Source organism: Tympanuchus pallidicinctus, unplaced genomic scaffold, assembly GCF_026119805.1.
Source record: "Tympanuchus pallidicinctus isolate F22 unplaced genomic scaffold, pur_lepc_1.0 scaffold2, whole genome shotgun sequence".
NCBI lineage: Eukaryota > Metazoa > Chordata > Aves > Galliformes > Phasianidae > Tympanuchus > Tympanuchus pallidicinctus.
Window position 1 is genome coordinate 6,153,495 of NW_026294721.1, and position 22,684 is coordinate 6,176,178.

Here is a 22,684-nt window from a genome sequence, read left to right on the forward strand (position 1 = left end):
TTTGCTCTGGTGATAGAAAAAGAATAAGAATGTAGATTTTTTGCTTTGCAGTTATTTACCCGAGCAGGAATAAACGACGATCGGTTGAGATGTGCCATTGATCTTAAGAATAAACTGGAGGCTGCTCTGAGGAAATACAAGGAAATGAACATTACTTTTAAAGAGAGAAAAAGAAAAGTGGTGAGTTTTTGAAACTTCACTTACTAGAGAGGACTGTTAGTAATACGTGGCTACTTGGCTTGTATACAAAAACGCACTCTTTCTTAAACCTCATTCTGGCAAACTTTTCAATGCAGGTTTAATTTATTCACAAATTCATCAGCTAAAGAAGTTGAGCTGAGAAGCTACTATAATCAGGAGCTGTTCTTAGGCAAAGCCATGTAAGGTAGCGCTGTTGGTTTTTATTGTATAAGGTTGGTTGGATAAGGTTAGGCTTGGATTTTATTTACTCTTAGTTTCTTCATATGCAACATTATGTCCTCATCTTCCTTTGTGCAGATACATATTTCTCTGGAAATGCTGTGTAGCTATTGTTCTTTTATGACATACAGAACTTTGCTAGTGTCTACAGTTACAAAAGCAGCATTTCTGCTTTGTAGTGTTTACTTCCTATAGTAGGCAAGTAGCATGACTAAGGACATCTTGAAAGAATTAGTTGTTTTATAAAGCTTTAAAGTGTCAGAAGATGACAGATTCTGGGAAACAGGCAAAGCTAATGAATAAATGGAGGATGAAAGATCAAATGCTTTACTCAAATCCAGTCCAGACTCCTAAAAGGAGTCTATATCATGTTTATGTATCTAAAGCAAAGCTCCACAATGCTCCTTTATGCTGCTTGAGATCCAGCTAAATTACTGTGGAGTTGAACACACAAATAATGTTTTGAGCCATGGTTTATGACTGGATTGTAAGAATTTGATCCAGATGTTATACCTTGGATTAAACTGTAGTATCCTGGTTTAGCCATGACTGAGTGTTGCAGACTTTGCTTTCCTTGTGCAAATGAAGCCTTATTAAGATTAATTTGGTTCGTCATCTTAGTACTACTGACGTACCACATCAGTCAAAAATGTCAACTATGAATGGAAAGTACTGTAAGACTGTCTTGTCAGGGTTATTTTTTCCCTCAGTGAAATATGTGTGCTACCTTAATGCAACCAGCTATGAAGGAATCCAGACATCTGCTGTCATTCCTGCCATTTGCTTGACAGGACTTCATTTGCTGTACCTCTGCGTGGAATATTGGTTGCAATATTTCTTGCAAGGTATAAAGGACGTTCAAGCCTTGCTTTTCGTGTGTGTGTGTGTGTGTACATGTGTATGTGTTTGAAGTGGTATGTTACCACTTCTGGAGATTGATCAATGCTATCTATGTAGGGTTGAAAGATAATAAATTGTACCATTACAACTGCAGAAATAAAGGAGAATGCATAGCAGTATTCACAACGAGTACATTCAGAATGAAGCAGTGTTTATTGAAGTATTAACTTATGCACTGAAAATTACATGTAATTGGTTTTATTTTCTTTCCCAGTGGAAAATACCCAAATTTCATTTTAGTGCTGATTTAATTTAATTTATAACCTGAACAAAGAGAGCTGTGTGCTGTAGAATGAAATTGTTTAAATTGTCTTTTCATCACGTGACAGTTGAGTTGTTTGAAACTTATGAACATGGTAAAGGGAGAGACTGATAGAAACGCTGTTGCTTATTTTCTTCTTAGACTGTGATTATTAGCTCCCAATCTGTCAAGTATTTACGTGCCAGCATATGAAATATTACACTCAGCTCCTACTTAATCCAGCATTGTTACTTACATTACATATTGCTCCTTCTGGCTGCATGTCCTTGTGTTAGTAGAACTGTAGTTCTTGCCATGCTGTGGTTTTGCTGTACTTTTAGATTGCTGTATTTTTAGATGCAAGTGAAGAAGCACTGACAGCAGAGCTCTGGCTTGCAGCCATCCTAGCCTGACAGAGCTCAGTGCTTCACAAGTGGGGTTTGTCAGCTTGTGAAGTCAGTGAGTGCTGTAGACCTGTGCGTGTGTAGAGATGCTCCCCTTCATTTCTAAACAAGCGTTTTATAAGCAGGGACAGCAAGCAGATGAAATGTCTGAGCACAGAGGGTCCCATGTTAGTTGTCTGGTTTGCAGTTGCTCTGTAATAACTCTGCGTTTTGATACGGTATCAGTTTTCCTGGTAACTGCTGATTGCAAGTACACATGAGCAAATTCACTACTGGGCAACAAATTCTTGGAGTATTAATTATGATACTGCACCACAGGCAGGCCTTATCTTCAGTGAGAACGTGGTTTTGTTTTACCAGAAAGTATAAAACTGACCAAGAGGGACTTGGGAAGTTGGTTGAGGACCTGGGCTTGCTCAGTCTCCTCAGATCTTGTTTTTTGATTTGTGCTCAGTCTTTGCCTTCCTTTTCATTTCTTGTACCATACTTTCTTTCTGTTCTGTCCCTACTTGTGCTAGAATGCCTCCTGCCTTCTTGGGGTTTAGTTTGAAGGGAGTGGCAGGGAAAGGCATTTCCCACCCTCATCTTGAAATCAAGGAGGTTGATGAGTGCAGGGTTTTTGTGAGAGATTCTCTTTATCTCTGGAAGAAATGTGAAGCCCCACGGCTTTGCAAACTATGGGGTATCTTTTTGTAATTTTATGGAACTTCTTTTCTATGAAGTCATTTGTAGGAAAGCTTCATGCAGAGAAATGCTCTGGCTTGAAATAGATTATCGTGATGTGGATATTGTTATCTTTTTCTACTCCGTGTGCAGAAAGCCTAAATTGTAGAAAGAGTGCTTTCAAAGCCTGCCAACGCAAGTGGACAATGGCATTCTTCTGTTCATACCTTTCAAGAGCTGTGGGAGGAGAGCAAAAAGAATAACAAAGTTATCCATTGACTGTCTAGAATCACAGAATCACCAATGTTGGAAAAGACCTCCAGTATCACCCTGTCCGACTGCCCACCTATCACCAATATTTCCCACCAAACCTTTCCCTTCAGTACAACATCTAAATGGTTCTTTCTTGAACAACCCCCAAGGTTGGTGACTCCACCACCTCCCTGGGCAGCCTGTTCCAGTGCCTGACCACTCTTTCAGCGAAGTTGCTGTTCCTAATGTCTAACCCGAACCTGTCCTGCTGTAACTGGAGGCCATCCCCTTCAGTCCCATCACTGGTTACACAGGAGAAGAGGCTGACCCCCACTTTGCTGCAGCCTCCCTTCAAGTAGTTGCAGAGCAATATGGTCTCCCCCAAGCCTCCTCCAGACTGAACAATCACAGTTCCCTCAGCCAGTTTCCTCGTAAGAGGAAACAAATCCGTTGCAGCAGATTTTCTAAATGTTCTTTCCAATTGCTGTGCCTCCAGAAGTCATCAACACATTTCTTCCTGAATTACTGTTTTTCATAGAGGCTGGGGGGTGGATGGACAGTGGCAGTCTCAATGTATCGATCAAAGGCAAATGAGTTTTTATGTGCTTACAGAGGTCCTATTTATCATAGCAAAATATTTATTTAGGGCATGAATAAGGTGTTCACTTCTACCAGGAAATGTATTTTGAAAACATAAGCCAGAGTTTTGAAATCTGATTTTCTCTGTATCTGAGTTTTAGCTGAAGCTGGGGAAAGAGCACAGAAGCGATAAAAGCCTTTTATTTTGCAGTACCTGGATGCCTGGACATACTACTTTCTCTCAATGCCTGGATATTCAGGATAATCTCAGTGTCCAGTAGAGGGAGTGCACACTGCATGTTCAACATTTTTCCCTATGCTACCTTTATCGAAAGCCAGCCATCATCTCAGCCTGTGTGTCCAGGTAAACCTAACAGCAGAACACTAGAGACACTTTGAGTTAGTTCTTGACTATTTAAATGAATTATTGTAGAAGAACAATTGCAATTATTGGCTGAGATTGGTATTTTAATAGAAATGCCTTTTTCTCAAGGTTTAATTCTTCTGTTGGAATAACCTGCTGATGGCTAAAATGTTCATTGAATTTTTTTTTCCTGATTAGAGAATTTTATTTCTTAATACCTTCTCCCTTTGTTCTTACAATTCTAAACTTATCTAGTGTTTGATTTGCAGCTGAGTAGATACAAAGGTCTTCCAATTTTAACAGTTATTTAGAGCACAAGTGCATTATTTAAAACACACACAGTGCTTTCCGTTTACATGACTTTCCATTTGGATTATATTTGAAGTTCTCACATAATTAATAGAAATGTAGCTCAGCTCATTAGCTATGTTTTGTACATGAGAGTTTATTTATCTCTCATGTAATTGCCTTTGGGAAGCCATAAAGGTTTAATACTTAAGCTGACTGAAACTTAACCAGATAGAAGCTAGTAGGCAATATGATGATGTGAGAAACATCCTGCTCTTCTCTCCATCAGCAGTGTGGTAATACACCAGGCCTATTATACTTTGTATTTTTAATTTCAACTCATACTAACAACCAGAAATATATAATCTTTCATCAACTGTCTTCATTATTTTTTGTTTCACCCGTCCTTATCTTCTGTCAAATCTAAATGTATGCTTGGATCTTGATTTATCCATGTACTTAACTTTACCCATGTGAAACATCTGGTTGGATTCAGTAATGTCATTAATAATTAGATTTGGAGGAGGCTGTTCTTGTGTAGTCCAGTATCTGATCAAGCCCTAAACCCTACTGCAATACAGCTGAAAGAACAACATCAGAAAATTTTTACAAATATTGTCTCCAAATTAAATATTTCCTGGTCAGATGTTTGCTCTTAGAATATTTTACTATGCAATAAGATTAAATTTTTACTATGTAATCAATTAAGCCATGAGCTCTACCAATTGATTACAAAACCATTGCTGCTTTTTTTCTCCCATATCTTCAACTACAGCTTGGCTTTTTCTCAGTGCTAATGAGTTATTTCTTTGTAATCGTTTTATAACTCCATGAACAGCTCGTTAAGTATGTGTTTAGTTGGATCGAAGGCAAGGACTGTTTTCTTGTTCTGTAGCCACAGAAAATCTGCTGCTTTCTTCCTGCCTTCCAGCTCTGTGTAACAGCTTCTTGTGCTCACACCCTCATTTTTTTCTCTTCATTTTATAGAAGCTGCCTCTGAGGAGTATTGTCATTCTCCCCACATGCCTTTAAATTGCACACAAAATCGCAAACTCTTAACAAAGTGTCCCTTTGAAGAATCAGAAATACTTAATGTTGAGGTTGAATAACTTAGTTGTTTGTTGTTATGTTCTGTGTAAGAGAATTGTAGAAATATTTGATAGTTAAATCAGTATCACACCTTCAGATTATATGCAGTATACATCTAAAGATTGTAAAATCAACACTGCACCTGAGTCCTAATATGTGTATTTCAGCATGTTCTCTGTTCAGAATAAATAAAGTTTTGGTAATGTTTGTATGGTCTAAGCAATACACCAGGCAACACTTCTAATTTTCTGTTTAGTTAGTATTTATCTTAAGAGCCAAGTCAACAGTAGCTGTGAAAGTGAACACAGAATATTCAGATTCCTCTTCCATCTTTCCTCAGTTTTATCTTCAGATGATACCTATTTTTATGTATGAAATGTCTTTCTCAATCTCTTCTTAGCAAAAAAGGCTTGTTCTATTTTCTTGAGCCTTACTGGGATATAGGTGTGATGTAAAACACTGTAAAACTAACTCTCAGAACATTCCTTTCCTGTTTAACAGTTTAATCATCTAGTTTATTGCTCTGCTCTTTTTCATTCTCTTTCCTAGAACTGAGTTGCTGTGTTATATTTTCTGCTTTGCAGTAGCTATGCAGCCTGCTGCTGTTAGGAAGTTATTAAAAATATCTTGTTATGCAGATCTAGTCATGAATTCTTGAAGTTGTCACTGTGGTGACCTCTGATCCCTATCTGATTCGCAGGTCGCACAATGCAATTTGGAGCTCTTCTAATAGAGTGTAAAATAAAGTAGGGTGTCTATATCACCAAGTTAACCCTTATGCTAAGTGTTTAAGTTTTCCAGGCTGAAGGGTCATCTCCCTTGATTCATCTTTCAATACTAAGCAATGTATGTTCAGATATAAATTTGCTTTCTGCTTTTTATCTGTCCTACTTTACAAAGGGAATCTGTGCATTGAAGTGAATAGAATGTGTTTGTGAAGTTCAGTGAAGGTGCATTGCTGAGTATGTATGTTTATTTTAAAAAAAGGGGAAAAATCTAGGCTTGGAACACTAGTGAATTTATTGTAGTAACTCACTTAAATCTAGCTGGTGCAGTAACACTAAAATAAAGATGCTTATGTCAGTGACATCTTTGTGCCTAGAACCTACTATTGGGAATATACATAATGTTATCTATGTCTTGCATGGACTATTTTGCTGACTTGTTGCCTATCATAAATTAGGTTTGTTTATTTCAGGTTTATTCATCTGTAAGAAATACAAAATCTGAAAAAAACTTTTAACAAATAGGTAGTTAAAATGTGATCCTTGAAATAAGCTGTGATTTAGTTACTGCTTCTGTGTGTGTGCAGGCTGCATAACAAAATGTAGACCCATATATACGTTGGTGGTGGATACCAAGGCTTAGCAGCATGAGTTTGATCCTGTCAAAGCAATCGGTGGTAATCTGTCAAATGCAGTAGGACTTACTGCATCACTCAGTGCTAATGGGAATCTTGTTATACTACATCTTAGATGAAAATCACATTTCCTAAAATTCCATAACAACAATGACTACTGCTAAGATAGATTTTTTATTTTTTTTTTTGCATCTTTAATACTTAGCTTTTATCATGTGTAGTCCTCTGATTAAAGCACTCAATAAATGTTTTGAATTATTCAATCCCTTACTTAAAATATTCTTCGTGATTTTATAAAGAGCTTGGGCTCGCTGAAAAGCAGTGGTAGGAGCTTCTCTTTGGAAGGAAGAAGAAAGCAGGTCTTTTGCTTTCCCTTTGAGATATCAGACCACAAGGCAAGTTTTTGGTCCACAAATGGCTGTGGTCAGTCCTGTGCCTCACTCTACAGCCTTTAAAAATGGCTTTGAACAGTACTGCCCACACCTGCATGCAGGGAACAGCATACAGAGGAAAATACCTCTGTATTTATATAGAGGAAAGGGTATTTATATATAGGAAAGGGTGGAGCTGGTAAAGCACAGTGTCTGCTAAAGGTAATGCTGTAACCTTGGCAGTGGCTGTATGGCAGCTGCTTTCTTGACAAAATAGAGAGTTCTCCTGCATCTTACGATCTCTGCTCTACATATGTTGCTGTCTGAATATGGATCCTAAAAAAGATTTCTTGTCACTTGGTTTGTGGATTCTACAGCTTTGTTGGCTTCATCACACTTCAGTCTTCAAACCTGCAAACCTTCCTCTTTATGTTAAGATGAATGAAGACCTGTAGGCACTTTGTGGAGTGTTTTTTTTAGTACTCAAAGGAAGTCATGAGGTAGCAATAAACCGTGTTTGGTTTTTGAGACACAGGTAAGGCAAATAACAGTATTTTATGCTTTTCTTTTCTTTTGTTAAATTTCATCCATTCCATAACTATGAAATAATTGCAAATGAAATTCTACCAGGTATTTCTTGTGTTATGCAGTTAGCAAATCCACTTCTTAGCAGGTAGCTCTGTACAGGTTGCTGTTGTACTATTTGTGGGAGCTGAACAGGAAAACAGCTTATATATTCTGGTGCTTTTTCACTTGGCTAAAAGTTGGTTTAAACGTGAACAGCAGTTATAAGTGGCTGTCCTGTTTCCATTTCCACCTGTGATGGTTCCCAGTGGGAACCTCCCTTGGTCTGGGAGTAGAGCTCCTGTTGTGGCAGGGATCTGAACTGACTGGAACCTAATCCAGGAGAAAGAATTTTTCTATCGGTACCCAGAGAGTAAAACCATTCCCTTCTAACTCAATAAATCAGGTAGTGAACATGTAATTATGAAGTTCAGTCTTTACTTAATCAGAGAACTTGGAAACTGATGGAATGAGATATTATTAGCTCATCTCCCAGTGTGAATGATAAGCTGGATGACAAAAACAACAGGAAATTATTTGAGAAGAGAAGGCTCTGCTGTGACCTGATGGCGGCTGTGCAGTATCTAAAGGGGGACTACGGGAAGTAAGGAGACAGGCTCTTTAGCAGGGTCTGTGCTGATAGGACCAGGAGAAATTATTTCAAACTTACAGTAGATTTAGATTGCATGTAAGGGAAATGTCTTTTACAGTGAGGGTGATGAGGCACTGGCACAAGTTGCCCAGAGATGTGGATGCCCCAGCCCTGAGACTTTCAAGGCGAGGCTGAATCAGACCTTGGGCAACCTGATCTAACCGTGCATATCCCTGTCCACTGGGAGTTGGACTAAATGACCTTTAAAGGTTCCTTCCAACCTAAGGATTCTATGATTGTGTGATTCTATGAAATACTGTAGTGTTTGTGTGTATGTATGCATGTTGTATGTATGCTTACTGTGCAGTAAGATGTAGTGCCTGAAGAGTAACTACAGTAACCACATTGCGGAGATGCATTCCAGTGCTTTGGAAAGTATGGTTTATTTTTATATAAATATTTCATGAAAACATTCAAAGAACCAATGCACACCACAGTCAGCTGCTTCTGATAGTACAAATGAAACATAGGTATCAAATGTAGGTGGTCAGCAGTGAATTTGTTAGGGGGCTTTTTTTTTTTTAACATTGAAGAACTTTAATAATGAAAGATAGCAGACATCTGTTTAAGCTCTGGAACAGATGAAAGAAAAGCTGTTAGGGGTTCTTTGGCAGTTGAAGTAAAACTTTTACATTTACCTTGAATGCAGTATTTCTTCCATGAAAATCCAGTATTATGCAAGAGATCTCTGCTTTTCTACTATACTAAAGGCTTTGGTGATTGAAATAAGTCTGAGAAGTGGAGTACAAAATACATTTGAGGATGTATCTTCAGTGGTTACTGCTAAAGAAGTACTAAACTTGCTTTGCAATATCTTCTTGAGATAATGGGGTTAAATCATCTGTTTATCAGAGTAACTTGTTCTTGTGAAACTCTAAATTGCATACAGGTGGACTTATTTGTCAACAACGGTTCATGAAGAACAAAGGACTTGCATCTTGAGATCTGGTATTTTCTAAATAAATTTGCATGGGTCTGTGTTAAAATCTAAAAGCTTGTCTTCTAGGAATCAGAAACACAGTAATTATAGAGGTTTTGTGCAGTGTGCATCACCACTATTGTTCATTCAGTGTCATAGAATGGTTTGGGTTGGAGGAGACATTAAAGCCCACCCAGCCCCAACCTCCTGCCATGGACTGGTTACCCCCCACCAGCTCAGGCTGCCCAAGACCGATCCAACCCGGCCTTGAGCACCTCCAGGGATGGGGCATCCGCAACTCTGAGCATCCTATGCCAGGGCCTCCTCTGTACCACTGCAACAGCTCTGTGTACTTCTTGTGTTAGGACCCGTGTCTAAGCTCTGTTTAATGCTGGCCAGAATAAGAAGGCTTTGATACAAGTCTTGAGTGACCCCCAAGCTTGCGCCACTAGGACAATCATCATGCTCACAGACTATTGCTAACATATAGTGCTCTACAGAAAATCTGCTTTGCTGGATAGTTCTTACTGCTGAAGCAATTCATAGCAATATACACCAGTTCAGCACTAACTTCTTGCACTCAAACCCTTTAAGCATTTCTGCTAACTTCTGGAAATTATGAAATAATTCATTCCTGAGTAAAAGTCAGGTTGTCCCAGTAGGCTATGTGCTGTTGAGCAATTACAAGTAAAATGAACAGTGATACTTTTATTGGTAGACATAAAACGTCATTTGCCTGGACCACATATCTTGATTTGTAGTCATATAGATCTGAATTTATGCTCAAATCATGGAGCAGAATGGAGGGATTGTGTGTGGGTGTCCCTATAAATACAACTCTTTTGTGTTTCATTCAGGAAAAACTCGAGCACAATTCTGAAACCTGGCGTTTTGACAGCATTTATTTACTTTTTACTTCCTTTATTGGATACTATAAAAGGATGGAGAAGAACGAGGAACTTTTAAACGTCCTTCTGTGCACGATATGTTGTTTGATTATTCAATTTCTATTGCTGGTACTGAAGAAATTATTCTTATGCACTCTGTGTTTGGTTGCATAGAATATCCCCAAATTTCATTTCAGATGACTGAAGTATGTTTTGTGTTGTGGTCGAATAAAAAATGTACTTGCTTAAGGTTGCCCCTTTAGCTGAGCTCTGTGGTGATAAATATTCTGATTCCCTAACCTGAAATCTTCTGCCTCTAGAAAAATATTTAGTTGGCTTTGAGTAGGTGCACATGAGATATTGGCATGGTGGAATAATTTGCAAGATCTTCCAGTGAGGGTATTAGCATATAAATAGCAGATGCAATGACGACCATCACAGCTGAGTACATTTAATTTTTAGTTTATAAGATAGAATGGGTTTTTAAATGCATAGCCATCAAGCCTGCTGAAAGACAAATGAAGTTTAGAGTTCACTTGTCTGAGGATGCCTTACATCATTTTTTTTTTTAATAAAAAAAAAAAAAGGGAAACAGACACACATAAAACTGAACAAAAGTGATTTCTTGGGTGAAAAGTGAGATTGCAAACCAAGTTAATTAGACCATGCCAAATTTATTTAATGGTCCCAGCTGTAGTTTGCAAGTGATGTTTTAGTAAGTAGATAGGACTTCTTCGTGTGCTATCTTTTCTTTTTCTAAAATAATTAATGAATGCTGAACATCTACTCCTATAAACTGATTGCATTGTATTTCAGTCATTTTATTGCTTAATTTAATTATGATTGCAGAGGCTCGGAGTTTTTAAAGCCTCTTAATAGAAAATAACAATCAATTTGTATAAAACTGGGAAGAGGACCAAAGGCTTTCCCTTGCGTATTTCAATGTGGCATATGGTGGGTGAAGATTCTGTGTTGTTTTAATTAATTTATTTCTATATTATTGCAGAGGACTTGGACTAGTTGGCTCTCAGAGGTCTCTTCAACTCTAAGGATTCTATGATTCTGTTTATTTAGATTTATAACTAGTTGGGATGACGGAGCAAGACATTTAACTGTGCTGAGCTACACTAACCACTGGGCTCTTGGAATGATAACTCCAAAGTAGAAGATAGGATTGCATTTCTGGGAACATACCGTATCTGTTTTCAGTTGTTGGTTTTTTTTTTGTTTAGGTGGAGATTGGTTAGGAAACAGCTGTGATTAGGGAACAAATGGCTTGATTGTGCTTGTCTTGCTGGAGAGGTCACCACTATTTTAAATTTTTAATGAAAATTTGGAGAATTGAGGAACGTGCTAACTGGTTGCAATGAAAATAATATATGGGTTTCCATGTTTCATTTTTTGTTTGTTTTTTTTCTTTACAAGGAGAGTGGTTAGGCCCTGAACGGGCTGCCCAGGGAGGTTGTGGATGCCCCGTCCTTGGACGTGTTCAAGGCCAGGTTGGACGGGGTCCTGGGCAACCTGATCTGAATGTGTACGTTTGGTGGCCCTGTTAGGCAGGGGGGTTGGAACTACATGATCCTTGAGGTCCCTTCCAACCTGGGTGATTCTGTGATTTTACTGTTCTCATTTAAAGTTCTCATTTTCAAATCAGTTCAGGCCCCAGATTTGCAAAGTGCCCAGCAAAATCCTGTTTCCTTGCACAGTGAGGTATCTACTCAGGAAAACTACTGCTTTGTCACTGTAGGTGCAGAGCAGTTCAACACTGAGCTGAAAATCTTCCCATCAGACTTGGTGAGCAGGAGATGTGCAGGCAGCTGCTGATGTGTGGGAATCTGTTTGGTCTTCCTTCAGCAGACCATCCTGTAGCACCAGAGGGAAAGCATTAGCTCACCTTCTCTCTTCCAAGCTGCTCAACTAAGCTAGGGACTTCCTTTGTGTCACCTGGTAATTGAAATGGATTTGAGAACACGATATTTTCCCCCACATTCCTTAACAGCTTGTTTAGTAACAGCTAGTTGCATGGCTGCATGGAGTTGTTTAGTTCTGTATGCTGCAAGAAAAGCTTCGCCTTCTAGTATTTATCAAGTATTTATCACTTGAGCTTATACCTTACACTTCTTCCAGTATAGAACACTACAAATGGTGTAGTGTTTGTTTTTATCAGTCTTGTTTTTCACATTTGTGAGTGTCTAACTACTCATTCCTAAAGGATTCTAACTTATTCTGTCACAAAAACACATTGTCTTAAATATGTATTTTAATAGTTGGTAATTCATGGCAATTGCCTGAAAAGCTTATCTATAGTGGGGACATGGATAATAAGTGGATGAACTTTCAAACAGCATCTGTAGAGTTTGCTGTGGAACTTTGTTCACGGTTGAAAAGTGGAATTGGAGGAGAAAAAAAAAAGACATTTCTGACCAATGCTGTTTCCCACACGCTCTCCTCCTTTCTGTGTAAAGGGAATGGAACAAAACAGTATCAGTGGGATGGCTCTGAAGTACTGCTGGAGTGCCATAAATTGAGATGGAACTAGCCACTGCCACTGAGTGACTTCTTGAGTCTCCACTGGTGATGTTTTATATTTGAGAGCAAAAAAGATAAGTTGTCTTGTTAAAGATGTTATCAAAATAAAGATTTTATGTCTCTTTGAATTAAAAAGGGGACTTAATTCCTGAAAGTTAGCTAAGCAGTTAATTTTGTTTTTCGTTTTTTGGTTTTTTTTTTTACAGGAAATCTAAATTTAATAGGATACCCCAGTGAAATTCAAGGGTGTGAACAATAAGCATAATATTTTATGAAAATGACCCCCATATTTAAAATCTGGCATTATATGTTATGCATTGTAGCACCAAGTCCACATCTACCTTTTAGAAAATTAAAACACATAAATTCTGTTTAGTGTTTGATATGCAGTGCACTAGCTGAAAGCCATAATGCCCCTAAAACCTTGGGTTGCTTTTCACCTTTCATAAATTCCTGGGTAGATTCTATACAAAAAATAATTTTCAGCTCCGTGGCTCATTGTTATTCAAACTTGATTGATCGTCGTCATTTACTCAGTGAGGAAGTTAAGTGCTCCTGTCATTTCCGCAGAGTATAATTGGGACGTTTCACAGGTCAGCGGCAGTGACAGGTTTCCCTTTTGATTAGTGTTAGACTGATAACAAAAATTACAGTTTCCTATGATTAATGTTTTCCATAGTACTCGAATGCACAGTTCATGGATTATACCTAAACAAAGTGAATTTGCATCTGATTATGCCTTCTCTCCGTCAGGCTGTTCACGTGCTCTAAAGTTTGAGAGCATGCAGGTAATACAGGAAAGTTGCTTCCAATGCAGTTTTCAAGTTGAGGGTTAGCAGACCATTCTGCATGTTAGTATATTATGTTCAGAGGTCTATTCATCTCCAATAGCACGTGAAAAAAGAAAGAGGAAATTTCAGCTACAGATGGAATTCTTGTGGATTCTTTCTGGTCCTCTCAGGTTGTCATGCACATGAGTGCTTGTATTCTACCTTAGGTCTATTAAGTTAAATGTTCTGTCTGAACTGAGTTTTCTTTTGCAAGTTTATCGTTATTTCTCGGTTCCTTATACTTGTTGCTGTTGAGGTGTATACAGAATGCTAAGTAAAAGCCATGGAAATGCAAAACAGAGAAAATAACAGTGCAAAGTGAATGTTGTTCTGCTTTTATGCTATGGAACAAACAGGCTAAGGTCATCCATAGCAAGTTTGGGCTTGGCTTGATCTTCTTTAATAGCTAAATGAGAAGTGAAACCTGCATATGGAAAATTAAATGTTGCTCTGTTTCTAGCTGGAGGAATAGTAATGGGTGTTATTGACAAGCTTCATTGAATTACCCCTAGCAAATAACAAGGGGTAACAACACAAGTAGAATTTTAAAATCAAGACGCAAACTACCGTCAGTCTTTAGCCCTCTCGTGGTGTGCAGAACACAGAGCTTTGTTGTTTTCCTTTCTGAATACCATTGGGAAGATTTTCTAAAAGTTGCAGTGTAACACAGCTGCTCTTCTTTCTCATGTTCAGCCTTCACAAGTTTCAGTGGTAGAATATTTGACTTCATTTTTTTCGCATTAGAATTCTATTTTGATTTCTGCTGGAGATCAGATTCAGCATGAGTCTGTCTCGGCCATGCCAGGTAGGGCCTGAATTGCATCTTTCCTTTAGATGAGAAGAAACAATTGCAGTGGGATTAAAGTAAGCTAGGATGTAAGGTAGGGATCTTCCACGTAGCCCAGCAAGTCGCTCTTTGCCAATGGGAGGTAGTGGCAATGGGGCTGTGTTGTGGGTGTGCTGCTTGTCTTTGGCAGCAGGCTTCTTTCAAACATGGTTGTGCTAGGACTTTATTTCAAAATAAAGACTGTTTAGGTATTCTCTGTGTGTGGCAGCGTGGTCTGGTAAATGTGTTCTGTTCTTCAAGAGAGTAAATCTTTTTTTTTTGTCTTTTTTATTCCATCTGGAACTGCAGATCTTAGATCAAAGTCTTTAAAAAAAAGAAAAGGAAGAATCATACTTCAGCCTTGTGCCATCTTTTCATTAGAAGTGCATATTAATAGCAATTAATTTTGCTTATTAGAAATGAGCTTCAATCCAGTTTGCAAGTAACATGGAAGAAGTGCTGACTTTTTTTATTTTTAAACTATGTTCAATAAATCAAATTGGTTTCTAGTTTTTTTGATTCAGAGTATATGTATGATTTAAAGGAACTCAACTGTGACACACGATTGGAGTAGTGAATTAAATTGGGAAAATTCTGCTGCAGGCAAAACCTGTGGTATCCTCCTGTGTGTTTTCAATGAGTAGTTGGTATGAATATCAACAGCAGTCAGGTATAGCAGGAAAGCAAAAACATAGCTGAAAATAGTAAAAATGATGCAATTCCTTATCTATAGCTTTGGCTTGTTGCAGTGAAGTTGAAAAAAGTGATAGAGAGCTCTGTGAAAAGGTTGCTTTTAGTCAGTACTCCCTTATTGCATCCTCAACTTATAAAAGTGCATGGCAAGCATATGATAATGTGCAAATCATGGTGTTGTTTATATTTAGATGACTCCAGAGGTGGACAAAGCCTTCAGCACTGGTACCTTTTAACTGGTACCTTTTAGGCAACACTTGTATTTCATATGTGTAGTTCTGATAGTACAGACCTTGTTTGAGGTCTCACAGATTCTTGTACCTTTTGTGTACTATGGCAGAAATAAATCATTTTTAGGTGTGAAACAAACTTAGAACAAACTGTAGAGGCTTGCTTGGCCATATATAGCAGTAGCTGGCTGAAATGAAATGTAGGAAGCCACTTACGTGTGTTAATTGACCTGGTTAATTGGTAGAAACTCCATTTCTATGTTTCAGCTTGTCAATTATGTTCTAAAATTTTTTTTCTAGTTTTTGTGCATATGAATTTGTACTGTCAGCATTGTTAGTGCTGCTGCTGCAAAGCAACCCAGTTAAACACTAGCATACAGATGTAGCTGCATGTTCTGACTTCGGTCAGTATTAGCTGTCCAGTCCATCAGATTCCTGTCCCATTTGTCTGCTCTGTTTATGAACCCTTGTGATACTAGGTAACATGCCATGGGCTATTTGAGGGCAGCTGAATGAGTAAAATCAAGCAAAGGAGAAGAGATAAGACTTTAATTTGATCATTAAGTCAAAGCCTATATGTTATTCTAAGATTTTTTTGTTTTATTTTATAATTCCACACTTTCTCAAGCTTCAGCAACTGCATCTGTTGTAATGGATAAAAGAGTCTTTAAAGAAGCCCCTAGGATAAAGTGTGGCTTAAAAGATAAAATGTTAACCAAAGTTCTAATCTTAGATGAAGACTAAATACATAATTAGGAAAATGCTTTTGACATAGAGAGCCTCAGTAGGGCAATCATGGTGAAATATTTGCAGTGTAAAGGGAAATGAGAAGCTGTCTTTACATTTTAAAAAAATAATAATTATCTCTATAGATGAAAGCTTCAGATGATGAAGATGATGATGAAGATGACTTTGTGGAGGTCCCTGAGAAGGAAGGTTATGAGCCCCACATTCCAGACCACCTGCGTAAGGAATATGGTGAGTTTGCCCAGCTGTGAAAGGCTTTACCCTTGCATGTTACTGCTGCACTAAAGTAAATAAACAGCCATTATGAAGTAATAAAGTGATCAGTGGTGTGGGTAATCTCTCTGGCTATGAGGAAGTCGTTACATCGAAAGGGGAGCAGCAGTTGGCTCTAGAAAAATAAATACTTTCCAGGAGCAAGAGCAACTAAGACTTGAAGCTAATTTTGTTCCACTGTGTAGTTAGAGCCAGAAGCAGCACTGTGTGTATTTGTGTGTACCCTAAACATGGGGAATGAATGTACTGCAAAGTAAAGGACTGAATATTAGAAATATTGGTAACAGTCTGGTGAGATGGGATAAAGTTTTGTCTCGATTAATAGCATGAAAGTCAGTTGGAGATGCACGACTGCTTCCTACCATGGAGTAGCCAACTTACAGCTCTGAAGTTAGGCTTGTTGTTGGGTATTGGTATCACATTAAAAGGAACTTAGCCTTTGAGCAGAGAATTCTAGCCATTAAGCACATACCAGGAGACAAAATATAATCTTGGTCTTGTCTGCTTTGTTTAAATGAAGTAAGTCTTTTAATCCATTCTAAAGATTATATATACACACACTTGTAATGTGTTTCTGTGAAATTGAGTGAGGGGTAACTGAGGAAAGTTCATATCAATTTAGTTTCTGTGCACTACTCCTTGTCCTTTGTATGTCTAACTGATTAAGTGTCTGCAGCTTTGCAGCTCTGTGTAGTGTTTTGCGTTTTAAGATTCAGGAGATTTCAGTTTGTTGTAGAGGAGAGGGTAGCTGTCAAAACAATGGAGTTAAAAAACCTTAGACATTAGAGTAAGTTTCTTGCTTGTACATTTCTCTGTAGGTGGTTGTGTAAGGTGGTGTTGTGTTACCTTTTTCAATCCTGTACATGCTTAATTTTTACTTATCTGCAGTTTACATCATAAAATTCAGGCTCTAGCTCTCTTCTGTATGTGTCAAATGCATCTTTTTGGTGAAACAAGGGTGTGTGTGTCTATGTAAACCCAAGACAGTGTGTCTCAAGTGACCATTTTGTTGTCTGCTACCAAATTTGGTTACAGACAGCAAAAGATTCTCAGTAATGATAACCTGTAGTAGCTGCAGTCAGCTTCCGGATGTCTCTTGGTGTGACATTGGGCCTCAGTCTGTTTTAACATATCTTGATTTAATGTATGAAGACATCTTGGCACCCTTGGACATAAGGCCTGTGCAGTCTGCACACCTGTCTGTTTTCCCCACCTAAGGGCTTGGTCTAAAGGAGTATATCTTCATTTCTCTGTACCTCTAAAAAGCATGCAACATATCTACTGTATATAGAAGACTGAGATTAAAGTATGGCCCTGGTGAGCAGATGGCTGCAATGTGCTTGGTTTGACTCTTAGCATAGGTGTTGCTTGACACAATCTACAGACATGTACTTTGTCCAACCAAAAGTTGGGAAAGATGGAGTACTAGGAAGCTGAGTGTATTGAGGTAGCGTTGTGGTTGGAGAGTGGAGCTGAGTGTATTCATTGAAAGTGATGGCAGGACAGTGGTGGAGACTGTAAGACACACACAGAACTGAGCAGCTTCTCTTTTTTCTTCATGCTAACAAGATACACTTATTTGAGAAGACACTGAACAACACATTGGCTATCCTAACTGCCTTAGTCATGCAGTGAACACTAAGTTCTGATTATTGCTAGTAGTGGAACTGGCAGCAGCAACAACAAAAAAGAATATAATGTAAGAAAGGGCTAGCAGCCTTCCAGATAGCTGTGAGAAGTTTCTTATGTACATATAATTAAGGAGAGTCATAAAACATTGGTGATTATAATAAATGAGTAAATGGGTTTAGTTATTACAAGCCTACTATAACTTAGTGTCCAGTCACCTCACACTAGCACTCCTGCTATCCCAGGATATTTTTTAAATGTCTGTAAAATGCTTTAAAATAATTCCCAATTTGTATTTCATAGAATCATAGAATCACAGAATGGCTTGGGCTGGAAGGGACCTCAAGGATCATGAAGTTCCAACCCCCCCCACTTGCAGGCAGGGCCACCAACCTCCACATTTAATACTAGAACAGGCTGCCCAGGGCCCCATCCAACCTGGCCTGTTTTAAACTACTGCTGATAGGAATGCATCTTACAGTGAGGAAACCAATCAGAAAATGTTACCTATCTCACATTTCGTATGCTTGCTGTTATGTTGGTTGTTCTTTATCAGATATTTGTTGAAAATGGCATTTTGAACGAAACGAATCATTCCTGGTATTTCTGAAGGTGTTCAGGTTTTCTTGCTGTCATCAAAAGTTATTACCTAAGCTCCCAGTTCAGGAAGGAGTATCTATCCAGGCAGTTCTATGCATGTATTTGTCCAACTCATCAGTTACTAGTTCAAAATCTATTTCAGGAGCCAGTATATAGCTACTGCATAAACAAAATGACTCTTATGCAATTACTTCAGGTCTGCATGAGTACAGTTGATAGCTGTGTAAAAATTGACTTTTGCATGCATTTTCCACAAGTGAAAACAAAGTAAGCATCCCTTTGGCTAGTTTTTTGTTGTTGTTGTTGTTTAGAAAAGTGCATTACCAAAATACACAAGAATGTATTAAGTATAGTGTGTTATCATGGAGAGCTGGTTATGTTAGATAGCTGCATATCTAATTAATGTGGCTCTTTTTTTCCCTGTGTGAGTGTAGTTACCGTAGGGGTTACTTTAGATTTATCGTCGTGTAGTCCAGTTGGTTTTTTTGCTATATGTTGTTTGTTCATGTTTTAGTTCATGAGGATTCTGAGCTAAGACAGCAGCCTGAATTGCAGCACCGAATCTTCCATGCAAAATAAATTCTCAGTGCTAGGGAGAAGATGTGAACAATTTAAAGCATTTTTCTTGTGCTATTTTACCTGAACAAGCCAGAAAAAGTGAACAGCTTCTCAGAAAAAACTGTAAAACCTCCTGGTCATCTACATTGATTGAAACATCACATAGAATCATAGAATCGTTAAGATTATTGATTTAAAAATCACTTTCTTTTCCTTCACTTCTCTTGGGAAAATGGAAGTATCCTACCAACAAGGTGCATTTCAAGTTCACATACTGTTGCTGATAATACGTGCATGCGGTTGTGGATCTCATGAGATCTGAAACATTTGTGAAAAATGATATTTAGACACAGGAGGTTTTGTATGCCAGGCACAAATGCAATATCTTTGAGTGTATGTATGTGCATGGAATTGATCCCAAAATGGATGGTGATATTTAATATATTAGATGAACTGAGGATGGGTGCAGTTTGGGTGGAGAATTAAACAAGTCAATTTGAATTTCCATTTGTATGATTAAATGTAAATTTGTTAAAAGAATTTAGGTGATTAGATAACTGAAGTATGAAGATATAACCCATTAAGGTTGTCATGCCAAATTAGCATTACCAGACTTTTAATGACCTCCCATTTGTATAATCCTTATTTACACTTGCACCTGATGTCTGCAGCAGACAAGAGATCAACCATCCTGTGGTACCACACAGCCCTCTTAATGTGTTGTGCTGTTAAAGGGAAGGGCTGAACTGGAAGACAAACAATGCTGTGGAAAAAATTTGCATTGGGTTGCTCTGGTTCTTATCTGTTGATGTGTAACTTCCACTTGTGTGTGTATGCCAACTACTTAAAAGCTGAGGAGTTCTTTACTTAAAAGTAATCTTTGACGAGGGAAAAAGTACCATTAAAGTTGAGAAGCAATTAAGGAAGAAACGTTTTGCTCAGAGGGTGGTGTGGTGCTGGAACACCTCTTAGAGAATGATCACTTGTTGATTCTGTAGTTGCATATTCTTCCAGTCCATGTTTTTATTGGTACACACGAAAATCTGGAATTCATGAGGAAAAGGCACAAGCCCTGTGCTTCTGGTGTTGAGTTTACATGTCCAAATACAGCACCTAAATGGATCTGAAATACTGAGTGAAAGACTTGTTTTTACTGCTTACTCTTGCAGGAAATGGTTTAGTAGGAGCTATTGGGAATAGGTGAACGGTTGGACTGGATGATCTTTTAGGTCTTTTCCAACCTTGGTGATTCTATGATTCTATGATTCTATGAAAAAAGTTTAATTTTTCTGTCATCAAAATTCACAGAATTGTAGGGGTTGGAAGGGACCTCCAGAGATCATCGAGTCCAATCCCCCTGCCAAAGCAGGTTCCCTACACCAGGTTGCACAGGTAGGCATCCAGGCAGGCCTTGAACATCTCCAGAGAAGGAGACTCCACCACCTCCCTGGGCAGCCTGTTCCAGTGCTCCGTCACCTCACTGTAAAGAAGTTCTTGCGCATATTTGTGCAGAACTTCCTATGCTGCAGTTTCCGGCCGTTTCCCCTTGTCCTGTCTCCACTCAACCCTGAAAAGAGTCTGGCCTCACCGCTATGGCCCCCACACCTCAGATATTTATAAACCTGGATTAGATCCTTTCTCAGTCTTCTTTTCTCAAGGTTAAATAGACCCAGTTCACTCAGCCTTTCTTCATAGAAGAGATGCTCCAGGCCCTTCTTTGTGCTGGTTTGTGCCACCATCTTTGTGGCCCTCCACTGGACTCTTTCCAAGAGGTCCCTGTCTTTTTTGTACTGGACACAGCACTCCAGATGAGGCCTTACCAGGGCAGATTAGAGGGGGAGGATCACCTCCCTTAACTTGCTGGCCACGCTCTTTTTACTGCACCCCAGATGCCATTGGCCTATTTGGCCACGAGGGCACACTGCTGGCTCATGGCCAACCTGTCATCCACCAGGACGCCCAGGTCCCTCTCTGCAGATCTCCTCTCCAGCAGCTCATCCCCAAATCCCCCCCATTATGGATCTCTGGTGGTAGGCATATTTGCAAAACTTATTGAAAATCATTTTGTAATGGTTTATAAAATGATATAGCTTTGATCAAGCCTAGGATTCCACAGCAGAGAGCTTAATTTTCATGGCAATGATCGTGGAGAAGATTTAGCTGCAGGATGAGTCAGTGAAAGTAAGGGAACACAGAAGGAGGGTGGGTACGATAGTTTGTGTCACGAGCAAGTTGTGCTTCATGAAGGTGAGTTTACCTGGGGAAGGGTATTGGTCTGAGCCTCCTGAGAGAGTTCTTCTTACAGGTGAAGAAGATGGAGATTTGTATGGAGGAACAGCTTCAGAACAGACCATGAGGAAACAAACCTACAGGCTTCATAGTGTGGCGAAGCACAGCTCTTTGGGAATTGAATTTGAGAATTGGAACTACACTGTCACCATGATTGCTTCATGCCACTACTTGTTAGACTAAACAAGGACTTCTGGGTGTTACTTGTCTTCTTTATGGGGAAAACTCAAGTCAGGTTTTGCAGGAGGAAGGACAGAATTATTTAGTTATCTTCAACTTTCAGTAATCTGTGAAGTTGGGGTTCCTCTTTCCCAAATTTGAAAAACGCACTTCACACAGTTTCATTTCTCTCCCTAAACAGGACCCTACTATTCAGAATAACATCAATATTGTAATACTTTAAATCAAACATATTCTTACATGAAATTCTTGAAATAACATGCATTGCTTTGCTGTAAAAGTATGGATAATGAAATAGCGATGAAGTTAGGATCCTAGCCCTGATCTGCTACCATGAAATATGTAGTGAACAATCCCAATTTTTCCTAGATATACAGCACTAGGCATATATAGCTGCAAGTTTACAGATGAGTTTGCCTCCTTATACTAGTATGTTTTGTATCTGTATACAGACGAGCACTTATTTATATTTAGCAGCAATTAGGAGTGAAACTTTTGTAATACAGCATCTGAAATGAAGATGATTGCACTCATGGAAGAAAACTATTTAAAAAAAAAAAAAAACAACTTGTAAGTTCACATAGAACTATTTATTATAGAAGTTTCTTCTGATGCATCTGAATCAGTCATGCAAACCCTTCCTCGCTCTCAAGCACGTTCATTCCGTGTAAATAAGTTTGATGGGAAATCTGACACATGGGATATGTGTGATTCCTACTGAAGTTCTTAAAAACTAATGGTGACTGTACAGGATGCAGGTAACACTTCTGAGTTGCTTGCAGAATTGGTGCACTTCACACGAGCTGTGCAATGAGCAGAGACTGCAAAACGATAAAGTGTAGAAGATCAGGATGTGAGGAATAGAAAGGTTTTCATCTGAGTGCTCCTGTTTTGATTTATTCTGTTCTTAACTATGATTTTAAAACATCAGTAAATAGGGTTAATTAATGAGGATTGTTGTTATAGCAAATTAACATAGTCTATAATTCCGATAAGGCAAACAAAATACCATATATGATGTTAACAAACTTATGTAGTTAACAAACATTTGTTATTCTTTTCCTTTAATTTGAATTTCCAAAGCAAAATTCTAAAAATTTTGGCTGCATTTAAATAACGTACATGCATTAAAGGGCTGTTGGGGCATCTCTTTCAGCTCTTTAAAACCTGTGATGATCAGCTCCCCTCAACTTCTTCAAAGCATCATTTACATACGTTAGTGTGCAGTTCACCATGAGATAAGCTGCCTTGGGTTGTGTGTGACTTACTGTGTTGGGAGAATGTTTGCTGTAAGCACCTCTGGCATTTTCGCATCCTCCCTGAGCAGCTGCTGACAGCAATTTCTTT

General features: G+C 38.6%; 1 protein-coding gene and 1 long non-coding RNA gene across 2 annotated transcripts in view; both read left to right on the top strand.

The window, feature by feature from the left end:
- Window positions 1-22,684, top strand: part of LOC128079856 (uncharacterized) — a 237,109-nt gene that overhangs the window by 187,435 nt on the left and 26,990 nt on the right. The window lies entirely within an intron of this gene.
- The window catches only part of UVSSA (UV stimulated scaffold protein A), a 49,300-nt gene that overhangs the window by 7,159 nt on the left and 19,457 nt on the right, over window positions 1-22,684 (top strand). Inside the window, exons 6-7 of the mRNA XM_052681375.1 lie at window positions 52-180; window positions 15,934-16,039. Of these exons, the coding sequence (XP_052537335.1) occupies window positions 52-180; window positions 15,934-16,039 (235 nt within the window). The remainder of the gene's footprint in view (window positions 1-51; window positions 181-15,933; window positions 16,040-22,684) is intronic.